This window comes from Sinohyriopsis cumingii, unplaced genomic scaffold (genome assembly GCF_028554795.1).
Source record: "Sinohyriopsis cumingii isolate HCF-2022 unplaced genomic scaffold, ASM2855479v2 utg000441l, whole genome shotgun sequence".
Taxonomy (NCBI): Eukaryota; Metazoa; Mollusca; class Bivalvia; order Unionida; family Unionidae; genus Sinohyriopsis; species Sinohyriopsis cumingii.
In genome coordinates this window covers 1,547,022-1,569,667 of record NW_028315899.1, presented here as the reverse complement: position 1 = coordinate 1,569,667, position 22,646 = coordinate 1,547,022, and the positions used below count along the sequence as shown (strand labels likewise).

The following is a 22,646-nucleotide window of genomic DNA, read 5'->3' as shown; positions in this document are numbered from 1 at the left end:
ACACATTTCGGAATGGGATGTTTGTAAACTTATGACAGGAAAAATCTCAAAGGCCGTTTTTATATTTCTTATCAAAATTATGTTTAGTTTGTTTACAAGAAGCAGGGTCTACGAATAAAAGGTCAGGTATAGTACTGGAGAGATAGTTCTGTACTGTAGAGAAGAACTGGAAAAAAAATTCAAATTATTACATTCGAAGGAAATATGAATGTCTGAGATAAGTTAAGTAAAGTTGCCAACAAATCTTCAAAAGATTCCGTATTTGTTTTCTTTGTTTGTCACTGCATCATACGTCAACATATACAAAAGTTGTTAAGGACGCATATTTTCATTGAGATCCAAAGCTATCTAACTCAATACAGATCTGAGGGCTAAGATAATAGTCTTACTGGCGACCTAAATGTGATAATGGGTTCGAAACCGGAGTTTGTTGCAAGTGATGTCTATATTCCTTAAAGAAAACCGTCTTGATGTTCTTATCGATACTGACAGTATAAGAGTTTATATGGACAAGATAAATGTATTTGGTAATTCTTTGCTTGATTTACACATTTATTAGTTTATGGTATGCTCTTTAGGGACTGCGTGATCGATAAATTTGTCTACACAGATCCTCGTGGACGTCGTGTTATATATAGACTGTATTATGCGTTTCAAATGACCTTAGTAAACCTTATTTGGAGAAGTACTAGAGAGACATAGTCGGTAGTGGTTAATTTTACCAACTGTAGAACCAAAACAAGTAAAGTATATTTTAGTAGTGAATGTAGAGATCAGTATACACATTATATAGATTAATCTGCAAGCTATCAGAAAACATTGAGAGAGTTTAATAATTCTTGAAGAATTATTTTAGAAACTTTAAAGAAAAGGTGTACAAAAGGCAATATTCCAATACGAAAGATACTACTACACGAGTTATCTAGTTTATAACGTTCAATTCGCAAGAAATAGAGAAATTTCTTTAAGAAAAAATACAATGTGAATTGTGCTGAATGTGTTTCTCCTAAACAATTTTGCAATCATTCATTACTTGGTAGAATCAAAACAAAAGCTGTAGCAAATGGGGGAACGAATGATTTTATACTAGATATATCTAAAAATATGCATTAGCCAAAGGATAATCACGAAAAATTAAATAGTGAAATAGAGGATGAAATTACAAAAACAATAAAAATTTTCAAAACTTTGAACAACTTGCCAATAATGATCTCTGTAATGAGTAATTAAGAAACAGCGAGGATATACTTATGTCCTGTAAATGTAAAAATTTTGATGGAATATTCAATAGTGGTAATTTTCAAACGCAATGTAGGAGAGAATAATGCTTGTAATTTAAGGCTGGGACTGATTGTAATACTGGACATTTATCGAGGCGTTACTCTACGAATCTGCTTGTCAAAATTATTAACCACTATTTTAAATGATATATTTGGAAATGGGCGAAAGAAAATGACAAAAGGAGAAATGCACAATTTGACTTCAAGAAAGAAACGGGAACTACTGACGGTATTGTTGCAGTACATTGTTTTGGCTAAAATGATATTTAAGCCCAGTTTAAAAGATGTTGAGTGGCCTTTGTTAATTTTCAAAAGGATGTTTGCTGAATAGATTTGTGGTTTGAGGTTAAATGTCACTGCTTAAAATAAATTTTTATTGGAATTACATATTTTCTAGTTTAACATACATGTATAATTAAGAGAACAAAATAAATCCTAACGTATCTGATTAACTGTTGTGGTTAAAAATATTCATCTAATTACTATTTCATAAAACGACAGTGGGCATTATTACATTTCCAAGCATATTTTTACAGCTAAACAAGAAATGATTGAAAATTATTAGTTGCGGACAAGATAATATATATTTAAAAGTTTCAATAACGACAAAATTACCAGAATTCCTGTCTACTAATCAATAAACAAAACTATCCAATAGTTTCCTCGGAAAGGGATTGTATTTAAAGTAGTAATACATCCCGATAAATAGTAGATTCTCCGGTATCATAGATTGCTCGAAGATAAATCCAGATTCTGTCTTTCACTTTAGTCGTGCTGATTGACACGTCTTTTGACTGGGTACTTTTCCAATGAATAAGATCTGCGTGGCCCTCAGCTGATCCCAACCGCACGTAAAATGTGGTTTTTAGTTGTGTGTCAAGGGAAAATACGTCGTGCCATGAGAGGAATACTTTACTTTCAAGCTGTGTCATTTTGGCTGCCTTACCTGATAAAGAAAATGATTTTAAAAACAATTTAATAGCGGCTACTTGTATGCACTAAACGGATTTCGGATCAATAACTTTCGCATGGCAAATGGACAAAGATATATATATATATATATATATATATATATATATATATATATATATATATATATATACGGAATATTCTCTTTCTGTTAGTTCCTGATAATTGTCCTGTTGATTTTAAACAACAAAAATATCAACGGAGCAATATATAAATAAAATGCATGATATGAGTTAGCCCCTAAAAGAATAGTCTATGGGCACAATACGCAATAGAAGTCATCTTGCTATACCTGTCTGCTTTTGACTGTCTTAGCCTTGTTGAACATCACTAAATTGATTGCTGTAGTAATGAAGTATCAATTACTACTTGTTACTGACCGGATAATTTAAAAATGAATTAGTTAACTGTTAACTTGTTCATTAAAATAAAACATGCCATATCTTTATCACGTTGTACACTGCCAGATAATTATAAAGCCATTTAATGATGACTGCTGACTTAAAAATTGCATACCTGTCAAAATAGGGCTTTTACTATATGTGCTAATATTACAGGCAATAGGTTCGCTGCGCATAGTTCCGGCATTTACAGCAATTATCTCAAGTTGATATGTAGAATCATCCTTTAATGGTACGTTGTTGCTCTTCCATGCAGAATGTTTTCCTGTGGTTATGTTTTCAAGTATAGCGTGGCCATCTTTCAGAAGTTTACACTGGTAATATTGAATGCCACTGATGTCGCTGAAACCCTGCCACTGGGCAACAAGTAATGTCAAATTTGACTGAAATCCAGAAACTGCAGACGACAACTGCATGTTGTTCTGCGGCATAAAGATTGCTTTTGCATCCTCAATGGATGGACGAAGATGTGACACCACAAAACCCTTTCCACACGTTGATGATGACAATTCGACATTATTGACACATGTAATATGTGGATACAGAGTTGTACCGTGGGCAACTGATACATTAGAGAACCTGCAACTTTCTGTTGATGACGATAGCGTTAAGGGTACAAAGGATACAGAACCCATATCTTCTCCTATAAAAGAAAAACAAGAACATCAATCTAAAAATACGTTACATAAAAAAAAGATTACCGACACTGGAGATCTTTTGTAGAAAGCTTTCTATGGGAAAATTAGAATTGCTAGGCTAACCGTTGTCTAAATATCGTCAATTACAAATTTAGAAGACCGACATATAATGATTGTAAACTCAGGAAAGAAGTCTGAGGTTTAAGAAAAGCATCTCTTTTGGTCTGCATAAAGGTTTATATAAATACATCACAACACATAAAACCAACTTTGTTGCTCACATTTAAAAAGGTTCCATTTTTCATCGACTCTCTTGAGTTTGCTTCCCCTCCCCAAATGTGCACTTTGGTTTCACCCATCACCTCTTAGAGACCTTAAACTGCTATAATGAAGTTTAACATTTTTGTTCATTCAGATCAACAGTGCTAGATACAATATGTAGTTTTTTCAGTTTGGACATCACACAATTTATTTTTATATGTACATACCTAATCCACAGTAACACAATTTTACCGCTGATTCACTATCTTCAGTCGACCAGGTCACTAAAATATCTACACCATCTGATGAATTTTCCGGTTTTGCATTGACTGATGCAGTCACATTAGTAATCACTGGTGCCGTGTGATCTATAATGATGGGATCGCTTGTAAAGATGGATAAGGTGCCGGCATTGTTCCACGTCATAGCAGTGATGTATACAGGGCTTGCGTGGCGAACGTCGACAGGTAGGATGATGTGATTTTCCGTCGGCATTGGAGATAGTGGTTGTATCTGAAATCCATTTTTAGTTGTGCCTGCTCCTACCAGAACAGACTTCACTCCACTTTCTGGATCCAAAATTTTTAGGCATACAGAAATCAGATCGGGGCCAATCTGTTTCAGATCCACAGGTGAAAAGGTAGGGGCAAGTGTCATGTTGGTACATTCAGATAACTGTATTTGCAATGCTTCAGTAGCGTTTTCATCTTCTGTGTAGAGCGTTATGGGGGTTTCTCCACTGTATGGCGACATAAAATTTAGTTCAGTCTCAAAAGAACCATTGTGATTTTTCATTAAATGTAGGAACATTTCATGGCGACCGATCGATACCGTCAGTCTGCCAAATTTTGGATATACTGCACTGCTAATTTTTAAGTGGTAAAATTTGTTCCGTGTCATATTCATGGAACTGTTACTTTGATAACTAGTAGCATTACCGACGCTGACGAAAGTGTTGCAGTGAAATCCTTCTGGTTTTGAGGAGTCCACTGTGAGGTTTGGTGAACTGACAGAATTTGAAGAGTGTCCTGCTGCATCAATGGCATAAATAGTGGCAGAGTATCGGTGTCCATGAGTAAGATTCATGTTTTTTAAATGTATCGTATTTTGAATTCCCACGTCAACGTGAGACAATATAATTTCGTCCAAAGTCAAATCATTGATATTTACAATGTACTTTTTGATAAATGAGTGATGGTCTCCAAATCCATTCCACGAAATTCCAAGTTCGGATGTTGAAGACTGATATTCAACGTTTCTAAATTTATCAGTATTAAAGACTTGTCCATCGAAGGGTGGCTCATTGTCATAAATAATTCCGTCAGAGGCCATAGAGGTCATCAGTCCGACTTCATTTGTAGCCCTGACAGTGAAGTAATACCGGACTCCAGGAAGCAGACTTAGATCATCGAAGTCCAATCTTGTCGACAGATTTACATCAGCAATGTTGAATAAATCATCACCTTTAAAACAAAAAAAAAAAAAAAAAAAAAAAAAAAAAAACATGAAAAGGTAAAATATGGTGAGCACAGAGTAAAATGGAGGTATGGAATATTCTCCATGTCTACTAGTTTAATATCATTGAATATAAGTACCTTGTCCTTGTTAGGCCCAAGCATTTTATCTTTGATGATACAAGGGATGATGTTATGCAATTTTCCAACAATAAAGTTGATGAATATTATAATTTTAATACATTTTGTTACTATTATGCAACAGGCGTACTAGAAGGGTAATTTTATGCAGTTAATATGTATTTATCAGGGGTATAAGTATGTGATTTGAAATCATTTAAAAAGACATAAATGATATTCTTTTTGAAGAAAAAAATATTTTGGAATGTACAATTCTATGTTAAAAGTAAAAAAAGTCTTAAACATTGGTCAAAGTCTGCAACAATTGCATATTTCGGTCAAATTAAAAACCAAATTCCAGGTGCTTGTTAATGAACTCTTTAATAGATAGATAAAACCAATATGATGCACATAATGTATGCATATGCAATGTGTGACCAAAAATATAATAAATTATAAATATTGTAGCCCAAACTCAACCTCTTTGAGATTTTTAAAATATCTTTTTCGCGTTAATTCTGGATTAATTTCATAGATACAGCAGTATAATACTTTTTTCCATATCAAATCAAGTAAGAAGACCTCATGAAGTAACAAATGATGTAACGACGTTACATGACGCAAACGCGTAGTGTCTGATGAAACCAAATGCGTTCATTATCATTTCTCTTTACGATACTCCAGCCGTCTTAGATAGACTTACTATGCTTCATCACGTGATGAATACAATTTTATAGTTATGCTTTTTTAAAATGGAATTTGTAACAGGCGATCTATTATTGCAACAATTTGGTAGCCAAGTATTGCTAAAATCAGGAATTACTCGGCTCAAGCTACAACTTTTGTTGGCAGTGGGCACGACCAAACGATTTTACTCATGTAAGGCCCTATAAGTCTAATATCCTATATCCGATGTGTTTCATCCTATAACACTAAAAGGTTTCTGATTTAAAGGTCAATCACGGTGCTGTTGTCCCGTCGGTTACTATTTTCCTGAAGCTGGAACATCTATGCCGGAGAGATTATACTGACTAATGAAGAGCACGTGAATTGAAACATGCCGATGGTATTTTCATAACTCATCTTGTATAAAGATGAAATTCTTACATAAGCATACAAAACTGCATTTTAAAAATAAAACAATAAGGACACCTAATACTCATACCACTATTAACGTTAACGTGTTGCTAAAATTTTAGCAACAGCAAAGCAGGCTTAATAGGGTGCTTCATACATGAATGTATATCTTGTACAATTTTTTTAACGTTAGACTTCCTTTTCATGAATATAATTTGCCATCGTCGACCGGAAACAAATGTCCCAACTTAAGTATTCCAAATATTAGCAAGTGAAAAATATTTGATCTTTAATAGATCAAAAAAGCTGGCTTATCAGAACGTTTCTATTTTAAATTGGTCAAAAATAATAAACAAAAAATGTGACACTTTTTATAAGCTAACCATCTAACACCAACGGATCCGCCAACCTCTCGATTACGATCTTATACAGCTTTCCTATTATTTATAGAAACAAACGTTTCAAAACGAAAAGGTAATGCATCAATCTGATATAAATATTTCAGACTTGTAAAAGAAGGCTTGAACTCGCAAGAGGGTGATACCAGAACAATGTTTATGTATTACGTTAAGGCATTTATTGCAGGTTAAAAATATACAGTTTTGTAAAACTATTATTCAACATGCTATATGACTTTAAGGTAACCTCTTTGAAATACAGCTCACTAGTAAAAGGTAAAATATCAGTTTCAAACACTTTCTGAAATTTTTATTGTGCCATTAAATTGTATACTGACACAAGACATATATAATATCATCTTATGTACAATATTAATTTTGATGCATGTATTATTTTAGCCAGATTAACATATAAATATTAAATGAGTGTTGGGGTCATGACATTTGACCTTGCGTCTTTTCTGTAAAATGGCTTTTGTTTCAAATTGCGATGTTCGGTTTCATACGCTAAGGTTCAGTTTCATATGTAACAGCTACATTACATCGTAAAGAAGATTAAAAGATGGGCCATAATCGGCCGTTATAGTACGTACCCTCTCCCCCTTTTCCAACAATATGTAGATATCTGGATTATTCATACAATCAAGTGCGTGTGACTCAACATATAATTAAAAGAATGTCAGCTGCATGTAATATCACATGCATCAAGGTTAATGGTATATATAACCCTAAGGTACCCGTAACATAATTTTGAAGTAAAAACGTATGTTCGACATTTACCGTAAGGTGACGTCCCTGCCATCAGTTCATATCTGAGAATACCGCTTTGTGAGTCCTGGAAAATATTTTCCCAGCAAATAGAAACAGACGTCAGATTTGTTATGAATTCTGCATCTGTTTTGCAGTTGTCCAAAGATTCTTTAACGTATTTGCCACGAAGAATGGTTGGGGCGCTAGTGTCAATTTTAATTGATGGAGATTTGAATATAGCCGACAGTGTGTTCGAAAACCAGGCTTTAACATAAAACACATAATCTACGTCGTTGATAAATTGTCGTGGGAAAGGCAAACAATAAGTCACTTGTGTCTCCTTGCCGATATCTTCCCAAAGTCGTTCTAAAGGTCCCTCAAAAATACCATCGCCAGGATTGCCAGGATGAAGACCTAGACTCCATTCGTACCTAAGTATATCCAATGATCCGTTATGTAGGACTACCCAATGACATGATAAACAAGTCGACGACGCCGACAGCTTCTGGTGTCTTGGTTCCATTCCTCCGAGGACTGTAATGTGTGGAATATCATTGGCAGAACTACTGATATTTTCATTTAAGCATGTTGTGTTGTTAACTGTACCTTGACAATATTTACCGATTGCAGCACATGTGCAATCATTATTGCAATAATATGACACACAAGAATGTTTTTGCATCTTAAGTATACCGGTGGATCCGTAACTGTCCGTGCTTAAAGCTGTTACCGTCACCCTCCCAATAGGACTGCGTAAACCAACACCATTTGTGGCCCATATTGAAAGTATTACATCATTTCCTGTATGTATTGTGCCGTTGATGAATACGCTAATATTTTGAATGTCAGAGTCTTTTGCCTGTACAATTATAACACCGTTGGACAACTCATTTCCACTGTAAGTTCGACTTATCTGCAAGAAGTATATGTCAATAGACGATTCAATGTCTTTAAACCCAAACCAGGTAAGATTGATGCGAGTTCCGTTAGGAGTATTTTCCCATGACATCGGTGGTTTGAAACCCCCCAGATGGGGTGGACTGGAATCAACCAAGAGAGATTCCGTTGAAGAATTTGTACACAGACCAGCTCCATTACATGCGGTTACATGGGCAATATACCTGTCCCCACTTCGAAGACGGGAGTCATTTTTGAACTGGATCGTCAGCTTCTCCTCATTTCTAATTTCTGTTCTCTCCTGCTCGACTCGCCCATCACGATGGGTGACGAGTTTTATAACGTGCTTTGTGACTCTGCTTTCTTTATCGGAAAATTTCCACTGAAGTCGAAGGAGCGAGGTTTCCCATTGCGTTCCTTCTCGATGTGAAACCTGCATACCACTAAGAACGAACTTTGGTCTCTCCATTAGTACTGGCGGTGTGGTATCAATTTGGAAAGGAGTAGAAATACTTGATGCAACTAATCCAGCATTATTGACTGAACGCACCCTGACATAAATCAATTTACGCTCTGGAATATTGATACCCGAGCGAAATATTTCAGTCGCTAAAAGACAATTTGCCCAATTTATAAGGTCGCACGTGTTTTCTTCACTTATATTGGTTGTCAAACAGTACTCAAAATAATGTATGTCTGATTGTGGATCGTGAAAACCGATCCACTTTGCGGTTAAGCTGTGTCTGAAAAAAAGAAAGTAAGTATAACCCGTATACATTTGTCAGTTTTTTCATGTAATGCATTATAAAAGTACGCCAAAGAAATGCCATTAAAATGATTCCTCTAATATATAGCTAATTAGTAGAATAAGTGTAGTCGTGGTAAATGTACAAGAAAGCATCGCCGTTCCCGTTGTTAGAGTTGTAATTTTGTGCTATTCTTGTGCTAGAAGAAGGAAACGACGAATACAATTGTTGTTGTGGTAGTGGTGGTATTTATTTTCAGCTTACTGTACGCTTGACTCACATAAACCTCAATTATATGAAGGTTACAATGACATATTGTACACAAAATAAAAGTTTTGTAACTTTTCAAAGGTATTTGGCGAGCGAATCTTTGCTACGTACCGATTACTTTGAAATGTTTCATGTTTGTCGCTCATTCCAACATGCACGAGACCTGGTACAGGAGGAGAGTTATCCAAAATAATGCCATTTGAATATCGTCTGGTGCATAAGCCAGCTCCGTTGCAAGCCTCTACGGTAACAAAATATTTGACTCCGGGTGAAAAGATGCCTTTCCATGTATGTTCTAAAATTATAAAGCATGTCGAATTTGGTAAGTATGGGCTTAGAAATTTGAAACTATTTTCACTTTTGTCAATAACCACCTAACATTTGAATGAAATAATTTACAGATTATGCCTTAAAAGTAAAATAAAAAATAGATCGAATATCTGAATCAAATAATATTTAAAATACTAAGAAACAAATTGTAGAGGCCGAAAAGGAGCGAAAGAACTCAGTTTTGATTGAAATTTAGCAAATTAGAGCAAACATGAAGAAGGCCAAAGCATGGGCAACTAATTATATAACGACAACTGTCCTCTAGATCCGTTTAGGGATTGTTGAATATTATATTCTTTATAAGATCTGTGTACTATTAACATTATGCTACATGCATATTTGCCTATTAGAATCCCATTCTTTGGCAAATATTCTGAAACTGAATAGGCCCAGTAGGAAATACGATTCAAACAGCTTTTAAGGGACTACGCTCTTTCACAGAACATGTAGAGCGTAAGTTATGTGTGCAGTCATTACATTCAAGTGTACATATCATTTTTGTCATAACATACATTAATGTAACTGACCTGGCAATGTTATTGTCCAATTGTATAAGCAGCTTTGACAACATTTAGTCTGCTGATCTCCTATGATATCGACAGACATTAGGTGGTTCACTCTCACAGGATGTATTAGAAATGTCACAGTTGTAAGTCAATGTTAAGAAATTCAATTTTAAATGCAGACAAACTCTGACGAATTCACAAAAGAGTAGCCTTTCTGTAAGTACTAACAGACCAAGAATGATGTAAACAGAAATGAACAAGGAAATTAAAATAAATTATCACTATATTAAATAATGTCATTGGATACTCACCCTTCCGAAGCCTGACATCAACAAGTGGCGCGATGTTAACAGATCCTCTCTGTGTTCCCAAACCAACCTTGTAGTAAGCTATACCTGAATGAGGATCATGAAAGTCAGACCAGTGGCAACTTATCTGGTTTGTTTCTGTATCATAGTTTAGGTCCGACTGAAACAAGAAAAAGAAACGTAGGGTAAGACATATATACATTCATGCATCCACCCTGGCATACATACATACATACGTACGTACGTAGGTACATACATACATACATACATACATATATACATGAATGCATACATACATGTATGCATACATACATGCATGCATACATACATGCAAACATACATACTTAGCAATTGAACATATACAAAGGTAAACACACACACCTAAAATCATTCATTTTCTCAGATTACATCAGATTATGTTGAAAATTGTTTTAAATTGTTTGAAATCGAATCAATAAAATAATGAAAGAAAGTAGGTAAAGTCATACAGTTTGAAAGGTAAACCCTTACTGGCTGATTTATGTTACCGTCTCGGACAACGCCACCCTCTGGTGGAGAAGAATCAACCAGAAATGCATCGGAGACAGCCTCCCTTACGAGACCAGCCCTGTTGTGAGCCTATAATAATAATGATAATAATAATAATAATAATAATAATAAATATCTGCCATTTTCTCAGCTTCATATTTATCGTCTGTATGATTCATGGCTTCACCAAAGGTAGTGACATAATAATTAAATGAAATACTAATAACATGTTTTCCAGATTAATCGATGTTATTTATTGTTAGAATTTTCACGCCGATAACTAATTGTTTTTTGCTGTTTTTGGGGTTTAACGCCATATTCAGTACACTATAGGCTATACATGACGGTCAGTATTTTTGGTGGAGGAAGAATCAGGGAAAACACCGATAAGAGCGACTGATACCGGGGAAGGTAATGACATTCTTTCTCATTTAGCCAAAATAGCCTAACCCGAGAAGAGAACCAACGCGGACAGAGTTGGTATGGTACTGATCTCTAAACGTGAACGCATTAGACCATACCGCCACCTGACTAATAACTAGTAGAGTAGTTAGGTAGATAACCAGCACGTAGGTAAATAGCCAGACAAGTAGGTAAATCGGCTGGCAAGCACTTAGGTACAGTTGGAGTTAGATACGTTTATGAGAAGGTCACAATCTATTAAAGCGTACACGTGCTTGCAGACAGATCAAGATTCTTATTTTCATTACAGTGAACATTGCGTGGGTGGAGGAACTGCAGTAACCTGACGGACATGTATAAAGACCTCAGAGCGTAATAACATTAAACAGTAGCTTTTAATGATTGTGAATTTACTTGTACTTTTTAACTTCCATTTTCGCTTATTTCTTAATACAAAGTTGAATTTGTGTATGTAACAGTTTGTTTCAACACACGTTGCATCAAAATGTTGATTGTCAGTCAATATCTGTTTGCAATGCCCTATTTCTCGAATGTTTTCAAACATACTTACGATAGCGATGAGAGTTAGAATCGCTAGTTAAATACTTTGGTCCATATATACAATCACGAGTTTTTATCTTAACAAATTTGCACCGCTTGTCGTTGAGTATATCAGGGTTACTATACTGCATAGTTCACGCACAGTGTCAACAATCAACACGTAGTATATATTCAGTAACTGAAAATTTGCCTGACTTATATGGAAAACTAAGCCTAACAATGGTAAAATATGTTCATCCTGATGGAGAGAGAGAGAGAGAGAGAGAGAGAGTTGTTGTTGTTGTTGTTGTTGTAGCGTTTAACGCCATTTTTCAGCACACGATAGGCTATACATGGCGGCCAGTATTAATGGTGGAGGAAAAACCCGGGAAATCCCCAGAAAGAACCACCGACCCTCCAGAAGCTACTGGCAAGCTTTCTCACATACCCACATAGGCCGAATCCGAGACTCGAACCTACGCAGAGGTGAGATCCGTAACGGAGAGCGCTTTAGACCACTCGGCCACTCGGTGCCCCCGAGAGAGAGAGAGAGAGAGACAGACAGACAGACAGACAGACTGGGGAAGGGAGGGAGAGAAAGGTAAAGAAAAGAAAGCAAATTAAATAGGTCTAAATATTAAAATACAGGTCTGACTGGTATGCATAATGGCAGATATACGTCCGTCCTAAAATGGGGAAAGGAAAGTATTTTTAAAAGTGATGATGACACAGTGGTGATAAATGTGGCATCGCCAGTGTGGCGATATAATTTTGCTATAACTTATATATTTTAATATCTAGTTATAAAAGATATAATAAAGAGTAATAAATCAATATTATGTTTGCATTCACACACGTAATTCTCAAAAACAAGCAATACACTCACAAATTCACATTGAAAAGCAAGCTTTATACACTTAGGTTTCTCACTGGTGATTAAAAGTTGCTGGGTAAATAGTACAAAGCAAAAATTGCTAATAAATATGCTAATTTAATAAACATTTCGACTAAATTGGGATACTTATTATCACTGTTGCATAATAAAGATCTCCATCTCTAAAATCCGCATCATTCAAGATCCCCATATACTGGTCAGGTGATGATCTGAATGATACAATATCATCCCGTCCTGGCTTGGATCCTATACCGACAAGGGTATCCAGAAGCCCGCTCTCTTGGTCAGCAAATCCCTCCCAGTAAATTTTAACAGCTTTTGATGACACGATGTACTTGTGGTTTCTCACGCTGCCGACGGTAATTATACCCTTACTTGGAGGTGTGATGTCGAGCGTAACTCCGGATGAAACAGCTACGGAGTGGAGGCCAACATAGTCAGTTGCTTGAGATAAGATAAATAGGAAACAATGTGACATAAAGATTGTATTTAACAATTAAAGATAAACCTAATTCAATGTATTAGAAACACGGGTGTTCAGATTAATCCATGATTAATTATGATACAAGTTATGAAGGATGTTATTTGCTTGCAATTGGCAGTTGATACTCTCTTTAGTTTCTAGTATCGCATACAATATAGCAAACGGAAGATAATTATAGTTAAGTTTTTTCTGTTTCATATAAATAGACACGATAGATAAGACAGATGATTGTGAGAAGGAAGATTTAAGAAAATATTAAATGTACCTTTTAAGTTTAAAACAAAGAAGTCTAATCAAGATAGTTATCGATGATTATTTATGATATTGAATTGTGGTAAATATGAAAAGTTTTAGAAAGATAATATGTCCTTACTCATGCTTTGTTTATTGTCCAATAGACAATATTTATTTCGGTATGTAAATTGCTAACGAACCTTCTGTAATTAATAATATGAAGAAGATCATGACCATACCTTTCACCGATGCAAAGTATGATGCGCCATTATTTAGATTGGTACACTCGTGTATTATAGAGGTGGAATATCCAACATTCGTATAAGGAACAATGTCTTGTCCACCAGGCGTTGTGCCTATTTTGATACAAAAAAGATGAAGGAATTTAACCGAAAGTTTTCTTTGGTACAGGTCTATAAAGTTTCTTGTTTAGGATGACTAATAAATCAGTATCTGTTATGAAATGCCTAGTGTTTATTTTAACATACTCAATTTCCAGATTCAGATTTAATTTCGCTGCCTCTCTCTCTCACCCTCCCACACATACACACACACACACACACACACACACACAAAACAATACTGTGATGTATATAAACAGCAGAAAAAAGATTAAAGTAGGAAAAAAGATATCAAAATCACTCAAACACACGTGATATCTACAATTACGTTGAGGTAGATATTATTCTTTTTAGTAGTAGTTGCAGCAGTAGTAGTAGTATAATTAGCAGTAGGAGTAATTACACATCCTACTGAAAAATGTTGCATCAAATAATTTGAATACCGTGAATAAACATTTACGTACATGTCAGCTTTTTAGAGTATGCAAATAAACCTACCTATTGCATAGCTGTAGTATTTTACGGCTGTTCCATACATTACAGATGCAGATCTATCCAAAAATCCAGACCATGAAATCTCAATAGTTTTGTTCCAGTCTAAGAAGCCATTCCTTTGATTTTCTATGTAAACGTGTCCAATGCTTGGTGGAGTGTCATCAACGTATACACCATTGCTACACAGATTCAGTTCCTCTAGTGTGTCATCAAACATTTCTCTATGTATGACAGTCTTGTTGGAAACTGCACATACGTAGTACACGTTGTCTTCTAGTAATTGTGCTCCAAAAAACTCCACATATCCCGAGAATGTTGTCCTCGACATCACACACAATTTGTCATCTTCGCATGCACCAGCTGGAATTCGTCCTTTTTGCATCATTAGGAACCACGTCACAGCCCGTTCTCCAGTAGAGACGATTACAGCAGCTAGCCGATCACGTTGTCTGCAGAAATCAATTTCGAGGCTATGAATATCAACTAACTTGTCTCCAAGGTATCTTGAATGAAGCAAAGATTTTACCGATTCGAAAGTTTGATTTTTGGCATTCAAGTCATAAACCACGACCTCTGTGTACAGATTTGGTGATGGAGTCTCTACCTGTGTGCAGACAGTGCTTTCAACGCCGGATTTGCAAAGTCCTCGTACACAAGCAAACAAAGGTCGGTGAGGGTATACCGGGATCTTAAGACAAGCGTCTACCTGCAATAATATTAATTCCGTCAAATGTGGACAATCATAAAATGATATCAATATACTGACATGTATCGTAATGTATGCAACGTTTATAACCTAGATAAACATAATCATGAGTATTTTCGTTTTGCTAGTGAAAAAAGTTTGTTTAATTACTTATATTTCTTTAAATCTAGAGTAAAAAATAATAACATCATATATCTGAACAATACTAACCGTCAAATTGTCAGCTTTGCATTTTATGGAATCCTGTTTTTGCCATGGAATGATAGCTGAAGATACTTTGCTGGAGAGAGCTAATGTCCATTGATAAGCAACATTACTGCATTTATCTTGCTCACCATCAACTCCAGTACATCCAAAATGTTGCCAAGCAAGGATAATTTTCATGCACGAGATATTAGTTGTAATAATTTCGGCAAGATCCAATCCAGTAACAGCCGGTTTACCCTGGACTATTGTTTCTGAAGAGAATACTTCTGGCAGACAAACATCTTCGAAACATGCCTGTAATCCGATTCTGTATTTCATGTTATCCAGTAGCTGGATTTTGATGAACTGATACTGGTGAGTCTTTCCTTTTGTTATTGCTGAGAAAAATTTTTCCTCAGAGGGAAATGAACCCTGTTCGGTATCATAATAAATGTGGTAGAGACATAAAACATAGTGTGTAATCAAATCATCATACTCAGGTTCAGTTGACCAATGAATGTTGATTGCGTCTGTTGAACGCAAGAATCGTTTGTATGGTAGGCATGGAACAAACGTAAGTTCCATAGGTACTCTTTTGTTCATATCTCCTTCTGCGTACATCTCCGGTGATTCTGAGAGGCTTCTAAATGACATGAGATCCGAGATATTTGACGCAACCCATAGCAAGTCTGGTGATTTAATTCTCAAGTCATTCAAGCTACTGTTCATGTGTAAGATCGAATAAACTTCTTTTTCTTTAAAAACTTGGTCACATATGATTCGGCAAAAAGAAGTGCAGTTTTGAGGTGAGGTGTGACAAGTTACTGTAGCATTTCCTTTATCAAGACATGTGTCTCCGATATTGATCTTAAGAGTATCAAGAACAAAGGTTTCATTCACTATAACAAATCCATCGGAACTGGATACGGTACTCCATGAAGTAGAATTGACTCTTATAGTTATGTAGTACTTTTTAAAGTCCTCCATATCGTTTGTTTGAAAACAAACTCCCAAAGAAGTGTCATTAACTAATGCGTATGATATCTTGTTATCCGTATTTGGAAGTTCACCTATACCTGCCTCAAACTGCATAGTATTGCGATGATGAAAACCTGTCCAGATTCCACAGACATTAAACCCGTGCCTCACAAAATCGACATCAAGAACACTTTGTTCGTGTAAGGAATAGGCATCTACAACGATCCCTTGTCCTGGTGGATACATGGAAGGAACGTTGAAGATTTCTGATCTTACAGTAGTAAAATGTCCTGCCATGTTGTACACGTAGAGTTCAAAATAAAAATCTAAGTCCTTCTCAACATTGTAAATTTGAAGACGCTTGATAGAATATTGGACACAGAAAGAAGCATCTGGAATTAAACAATGTTTCGTAGCTTCATTCTGCAAAATCGGCGTCAGGAATTTATCCCCAGCCCCTGAAAACATGCAAAGATAACAGGCATATATATATATATATATATATATATATATATATATATATATATAAAACAATCGAAATTCAATTACATATAAACTGAAGTGAAAAAAATTGAATCACCACCCACATACGTTTAAAACAATTGGCCCAAAGAATGAAAATAAATTTCTTATCAACACGCTTCATCTCTAATATGTAGAAAATAAAAATAATATTTCCATTTTTCACATTATAACTATAAATGAAGACATTAATGCATATATGATACCATACATTTTGCCATCTTACTTTCTCTTCAAGAAAAAAGAACAAAAAACATAACATTAATTTTTAATGGCAGGAATGCATAAAATGTGTTGTGGATGAAATAAACGAATTTTCATGCTTGTGACGTATAGCGCAATTTAAATATTACTCTTACCGATTTTGTACAGCACAAAATTTACTGGATGTCGCTGCTCTGAGTCGTAAAATGTTCCATTCTTCCACCAGCAATAAACGTTGTTTTGGTCGAGATGTAGCTGTAGATCTCCCTTATAGGCAGGGGGAGTTTCGTCAATAACTAAAGGACCATACGGAACAACTGTTTCTAAGTTTGCCTTATTCCTAACTTTCAAAATTATATAAAAAGGGAGACCAGTGTCAATACCTGCGTGGTTCTTGATATATTTTGAGTGAATATGCATTTCTGTGAAATCTTCAATGTCTGGAACAGCAATTTCTGACGAGTCCGAAGAAAAGCCTATTTGCACATACCTAATCTGACTCTCTTTGTCCACTGGGTTACACTCCATGTGAATTTTATCTGATGGTAAATATATGTACCATTCGTTATTGAATCCAGGCAAACGTCGGCAGAGATCATCTGCAATATTGGCATCTTCGGAACTGTAGTGTTCTACTGGCAATGCTTTTAAATACGGAAAAGCAGGCAAACCGTAGCAACGCTCTTCACAAACGCTTGTTCGCATGAGTGGCACCTTTACCATATCTTCTCGAATTAAGTAGACATTATCTTTATCACATGCAATAAGTTCCATTGCTTTGGCTTTCTTGACAAAAATGTCTGTTAATTCGGGGGCTGAAATGTCCTTTGCGAATCCGTCACTGCAAACAACTCTGGAAGGTTCCATGGCGTTATTGTAGGCAACAATAGAGGAGAAATATCTCCCTGGACTGGTGACTGTAAACAATGCATCATTATCGAAAACCTCTTGGATACTAGCCAAAGTAGTATTGTCAGATATTTTCTTCCCTTCTAATTCTCCTTGCTGCAAGCATCTACTGGCAACGGCGACTCGATACAGTTTCACACCACTTTCATGATCTATAAACCCGTTCCAATGCACGATGACAACATCTTCGCTGGTGAAGTCTATATCGGGGCTACTACCAGGTCCTTCTTGTATGGTGCCAGCCAACGGCTGCGATTCATCGGCAAGAATATCGACTCTTTCTACGGATATAAGTCGAGCATTGTTGGTTGCAATAACAGCAAAGAAATAATTTCTGTTATGCTGGCCTTCATGAGTTCCATTGGCTACCAGTTTGTTCAGTGTCAATGTGTACATGTAGTTTTCACATACTCCGACCACAGGACAGTAGCAGTATTGTGTGGAGCAAGAAGTCTGAAATGAAAAATAAGAAATGGATTCTAGAATTTTCTGTGTCTGAAGATAAATTTGTATTGCAATCGTTGCTTAGGTAATCTGTCTCATTATGTGATTATTCCAATAGATTTGAATTTAAAACAAAACTGAAACGAAAACTAATTAAATCGAATAAAGCAAGTATTCTGAAAAAAATATCAATATTAAGAGACATCTTGGAGATTTTTGACTGACATTCTTATGTTAATCGTTTCAAAGTCAAAAAGTACAAAAATCATTAAACCAAACATTAATAAAGTGGATTCACTGTTAACCTAAACGAATATTGCGAGTTTGATCACGATTCATCATGTTACACATCCATCCATCCATCCATCCATCCATACAAACATACGTACACCCATACATACATACATACATACATACATACATACATTCATACATATATACATACATACATACATACTTCATTCGGCGATCGATTCACACTGATTGCTCCAGATCCAATGTTATCTGAACCAGAAGATGTTCCCAATTTCCATTCTATGGATGCTAAACCACTGTGTATATCCATGGCCTCAAATTCCAACACCATTTTAGAAAGATCTGAAGAATGGTGTACATAAAGTTGTTTATAGCCATCCTTGGCCAACCAAATATTGTCAATTTCTGGTTTAGTCGAATCTATATGTACGGTAATATTCTCTGTTATACTTCTGTTGTTTATGTCGATGGGTTTTATAATGAATGTGTATGTCTCTCCATCAGAAATCTTTAAACTCTCACAAAATGATTCGTCTTTAACGTTATTCACTTTCTTGAATGTTAGAGATTGAACTGTCCCATTGAGTTCCCATTGATACTGAAACTCAACTATGCCGTCAACATTTGGTGTTCCAGATATAGATAAAGGTCCATGCACTTGGTCGTACTCAGAAGATACATTTGCATCGTACTTAATTTGTTTTAATAGATTGTTATCTCGATGGTAAGAATTATGATAACGTCCTTTCCATTCTAAGCAGATGTTGCCGTGGTTAACTTGCCAGGTATAGTTTGTCTTGTCTGACGCCGATGTGACCCGGAGTACGCGCCCATTATTGATTTTTACAGACGATGAGTTGTCAAAAAGGACAAATCTTCTTGCTCCCCTCACGTTTCCAGCAACGTCATGCACTTCTAGTAGTAAAGCATACAGGGCTGGTTCATGTGGAAGACTTAAATTATATCGCGTTGACAGAGCAGGAATCATGGTGGTATTTAATGTATCTTTCATCACTAAAGTCTGTTGATCCAATTCTTGTACTCCAAGTAAAGACACCACAAATTTTTCGACCCCAGATGCCTGGTCTGGCTGAGACGGCGTTGGAGATGGGTCTATCCAACCTGGGAAAAAAATTTCCACGGATGGTTCTGTCGTGATCCTCCTATACACATTCAGTGGCTCATCGTGACAAGAGGTTCTAATGCTGCAATGAATAGGAGGTGCATTGTCGTAGCGGAAGCAAACTTCTCGAGTTGACTGGGTTCGTTTATATATTTGCTTTGCAGATATACTGTTATCAAAATCCTTTGTTCTGAGAAATCCACCTCCGAAGGATTTGAATTGGATACACAACCTGAAAGGCAATAAATTGACTATTCCCAGTGGCTAAAAAGCAAAATGAAATCAAACTGCTAGAAATCTTAAGCTGCATTGCAGATGAAGTGATGGATACAGATAAAGCTCGGCAAAGTGACGAATTAAATACAGCACAAATGTGTAATTTCAAAATAAAGGCAATGTTTTTAATATTAATATTCTCCACAATAGAGCACTGACTACTGAAACTGAAAAGACTTTATGCTGTAATAGATACTTTGAACATTGCTTTTTATAAATAGTTTTTCTTTGCGATAACAAAACAATAAAGCTAGTTATTTCCTCCATTAATTAAACAGAAAATATTGTTTGCACGAGATAATAGCAAGATACTTTTCTCCATTTTGAACTGTGGGTGTAGACACTTCCGAGTTGCAAGTAACAATACTCGTTGCGGGATTATCATCAGAGAAGGATGAGGTACATGTTGGCAATTTATTCATGATGGGAACAGATCCGGATTCAATCGGTTGTCCTAAAAAATGGTTCAAGAATGCAGAAGATAAACATCATTTTGTCTTAATATGCAATGCATAATATAAACTAAGATATAAACATTTGCATAAAAGATGGCTTAATAACAGATCATTCACATATATAAGCTATAAACAGATACATTTTGTTGCTCATACTTAGAATTTAAAGACGACCATGACATAACTAACTGGTTTAGTTGCGGTGTGGACGAGATAAGGCCAGTATATGCTCTGAGCAGTATGTGGCACATATGAGTGGAGAAGCCGCTTGGGTTGGTTTGATCAACAGAGGATTTGTTGTCGTTTTGAGATTGACGTTGCTCCTGTTTCTGCAATACCAATGCAATTCTTTTCAGCTCTTAGTCTGAAGCTCCAATATGGATACAGAAGCTCCAAGTGGAAAGATTATATGTTAGAATTTTCAAGACTCAGGATGAATAGGTTTCAAGGACGTTTGAGAAATCTTTGAAGTATTTTGTCTAACCATCTGGACATCACCTTTCTTCCTAAGGCTTGCCGTACCAAGTCTCTTCAGAATCCTGGTGAAGCATCCCGCCTATCTGTACTGAGTATGGATGCTTTGAAAGCCAGCTCATGTGAGTAACTCAATTTCTGGGACCCTGTCCTGCCATCTTATCCTCATCAGTTTCCCCAGGCATCTCATGTATATATTGTTAATATGATTGGCATGGAATCTGTACACCGTCTACGTTTCACAAGCATACAACACTCGTCGGCAACATAATAGCGTATTAGACTTTAGGTTTTGTTTGTATGCTGATTTTCCTAAGTTATTACACATTTGCTCATAGTCTGGCAAAGGTCACAATTGCTTTGTAAATTCTCTCGTTTTTTATCAGGTATGTGGGTTGCAAGTGACAATGTGCTGCGGAAATAGGCGAAAATGTCCAGTGCTAGGGAGGTTTGGAATATGCTATGATAATGGGCTGTACGTAGGTTTTCATGTTGCAGATTGATACATCACTTCTGTCTTCGTTATGTTGAAAAGTAATGATATATAATATGTTGTTTGCAGACTCATATTTGGGATGAAGTGTACGCATGTCAGAGAAAATCATACTGTAAGATTTATGGGGCAAACACACGTCCTTGCTTGAGTCCACTGGTCACTGGAAATGGTTCAGATCACTATCCATCGTCCATGATACAAGCTAGCATGCCATCATGGAATTGCCGAAATTCTCTTGTTAATCTAACCTTGTCATATTATTCCAAAATGCCTAAGCAAATTTTATTCATGGCATTTCGTCTAGAGTTGACTAGCTGCCAACGCCGTATCTGTTGTCCCTCTTTTTTCATGCAGCCACTCTGATTCATATGCAGGAATCTTTAATCAATGCAATGCAAAAGGAGATTTAGTAAGCTTCTGACGAAACAATTTTGCCGGCTTTTGGCAACAATGAGGCGCTCTTATGGTTGTTGTGAGACTATTTTTTTCCTTTCCGCTTGTATAAGTGGATGGTAAATGCATCTTTGGATTCCCGGGGTACATGTTCCTGAGCCCACGTTAACTGGAAGGGTTCAGTCAGTTTATATGCCGTGTACGAGCTTCCGATTTTGTACTGATATACATTTCCTTCATGTACTTCACCATTTTATTACAGGTTGATTTCTTTCACAATTTAAGTCTCTGTTGGAGGATCAGCAAGTAATATTTTGATTTCCACTTAAGGCAGTCGATCAGTTGCTTCTTTACTGATAGATGACTGTTAATTGTGAGTGTAGCTAAAGTATTATGCCCACCTTTGAAGTATTTTTTCTATGTTTTTGAGCAGTGATGCACTGTTAGCGGTTAGAACTGGAGATGGTCCCTACGACTGTGGTCTAGAGATTGTCTTGAAAGCATCATATAAGTTCGTCATATCATTCCTTTCTGCAAAGGACTGATTCTCAATTGAGTTATAGTTCTGTCATGAGTCTTGCAACTCTGAGTTTTGTTTTCTGAATAGTCATTTTAGCAGCAGGGGGGGCGAATCCGACATTTTGTCCAATCGTTATTTGGCTTAATTAGTACTTTCTGCACTCAGCGGATCCGGTGTCGTCAGCGCCTGGTAAAAAAAAAACGACGTCGTCGTCGAGGGGATCGTCCGGACGTCATTTGGTTTAATTAATGCCTTCTGCGCGCCGATCCCAGCGTCGTCAGCGTCCGGTAAGCACATCGACGACCGCGTCGATGTCATCGCCCCCCCTGCTGCTAAGGGGTTATTTACAATGAAAATTATTTACAACTAACCGAATATTTG

At 36.2% G+C, this 22,646-nt stretch overlaps 1 protein-coding gene across 1 annotated transcript; it reads right to left on the bottom strand.

Moving 5' to 3' along the window:
• Positions 1–521: 521 nt before the first annotated feature.
• On the bottom strand, positions 522–20,376 carry LOC149774051 (uncharacterized). Its single transcript, XM_089945878.1, has 14 exons — positions 20,240–20,376; positions 18,731–19,883; positions 17,076–18,282; positions 15,241–16,652; positions 14,328–15,030; positions 13,728–13,844; positions 12,901–13,214; positions 10,916–11,023; positions 10,409–10,565; positions 9,373–9,556; positions 7,379–8,988; positions 3,777–5,012; positions 2,766–3,293; positions 522–2,226 (listed from the first exon to the last, which is right to left on the bottom strand). Exons 1-14 carry the CDS (start codon positions 20,347–20,349, stop codon positions 1,961–1,963), a joined length of 9,105 nt encoding a protein of 3,034 aa, XP_089802004.1. The 5' UTR covers positions 20,350–20,376; the 3' UTR covers positions 522–1,960.
• Positions 20,377–22,646: the final 2,270 nt, after the last annotated feature.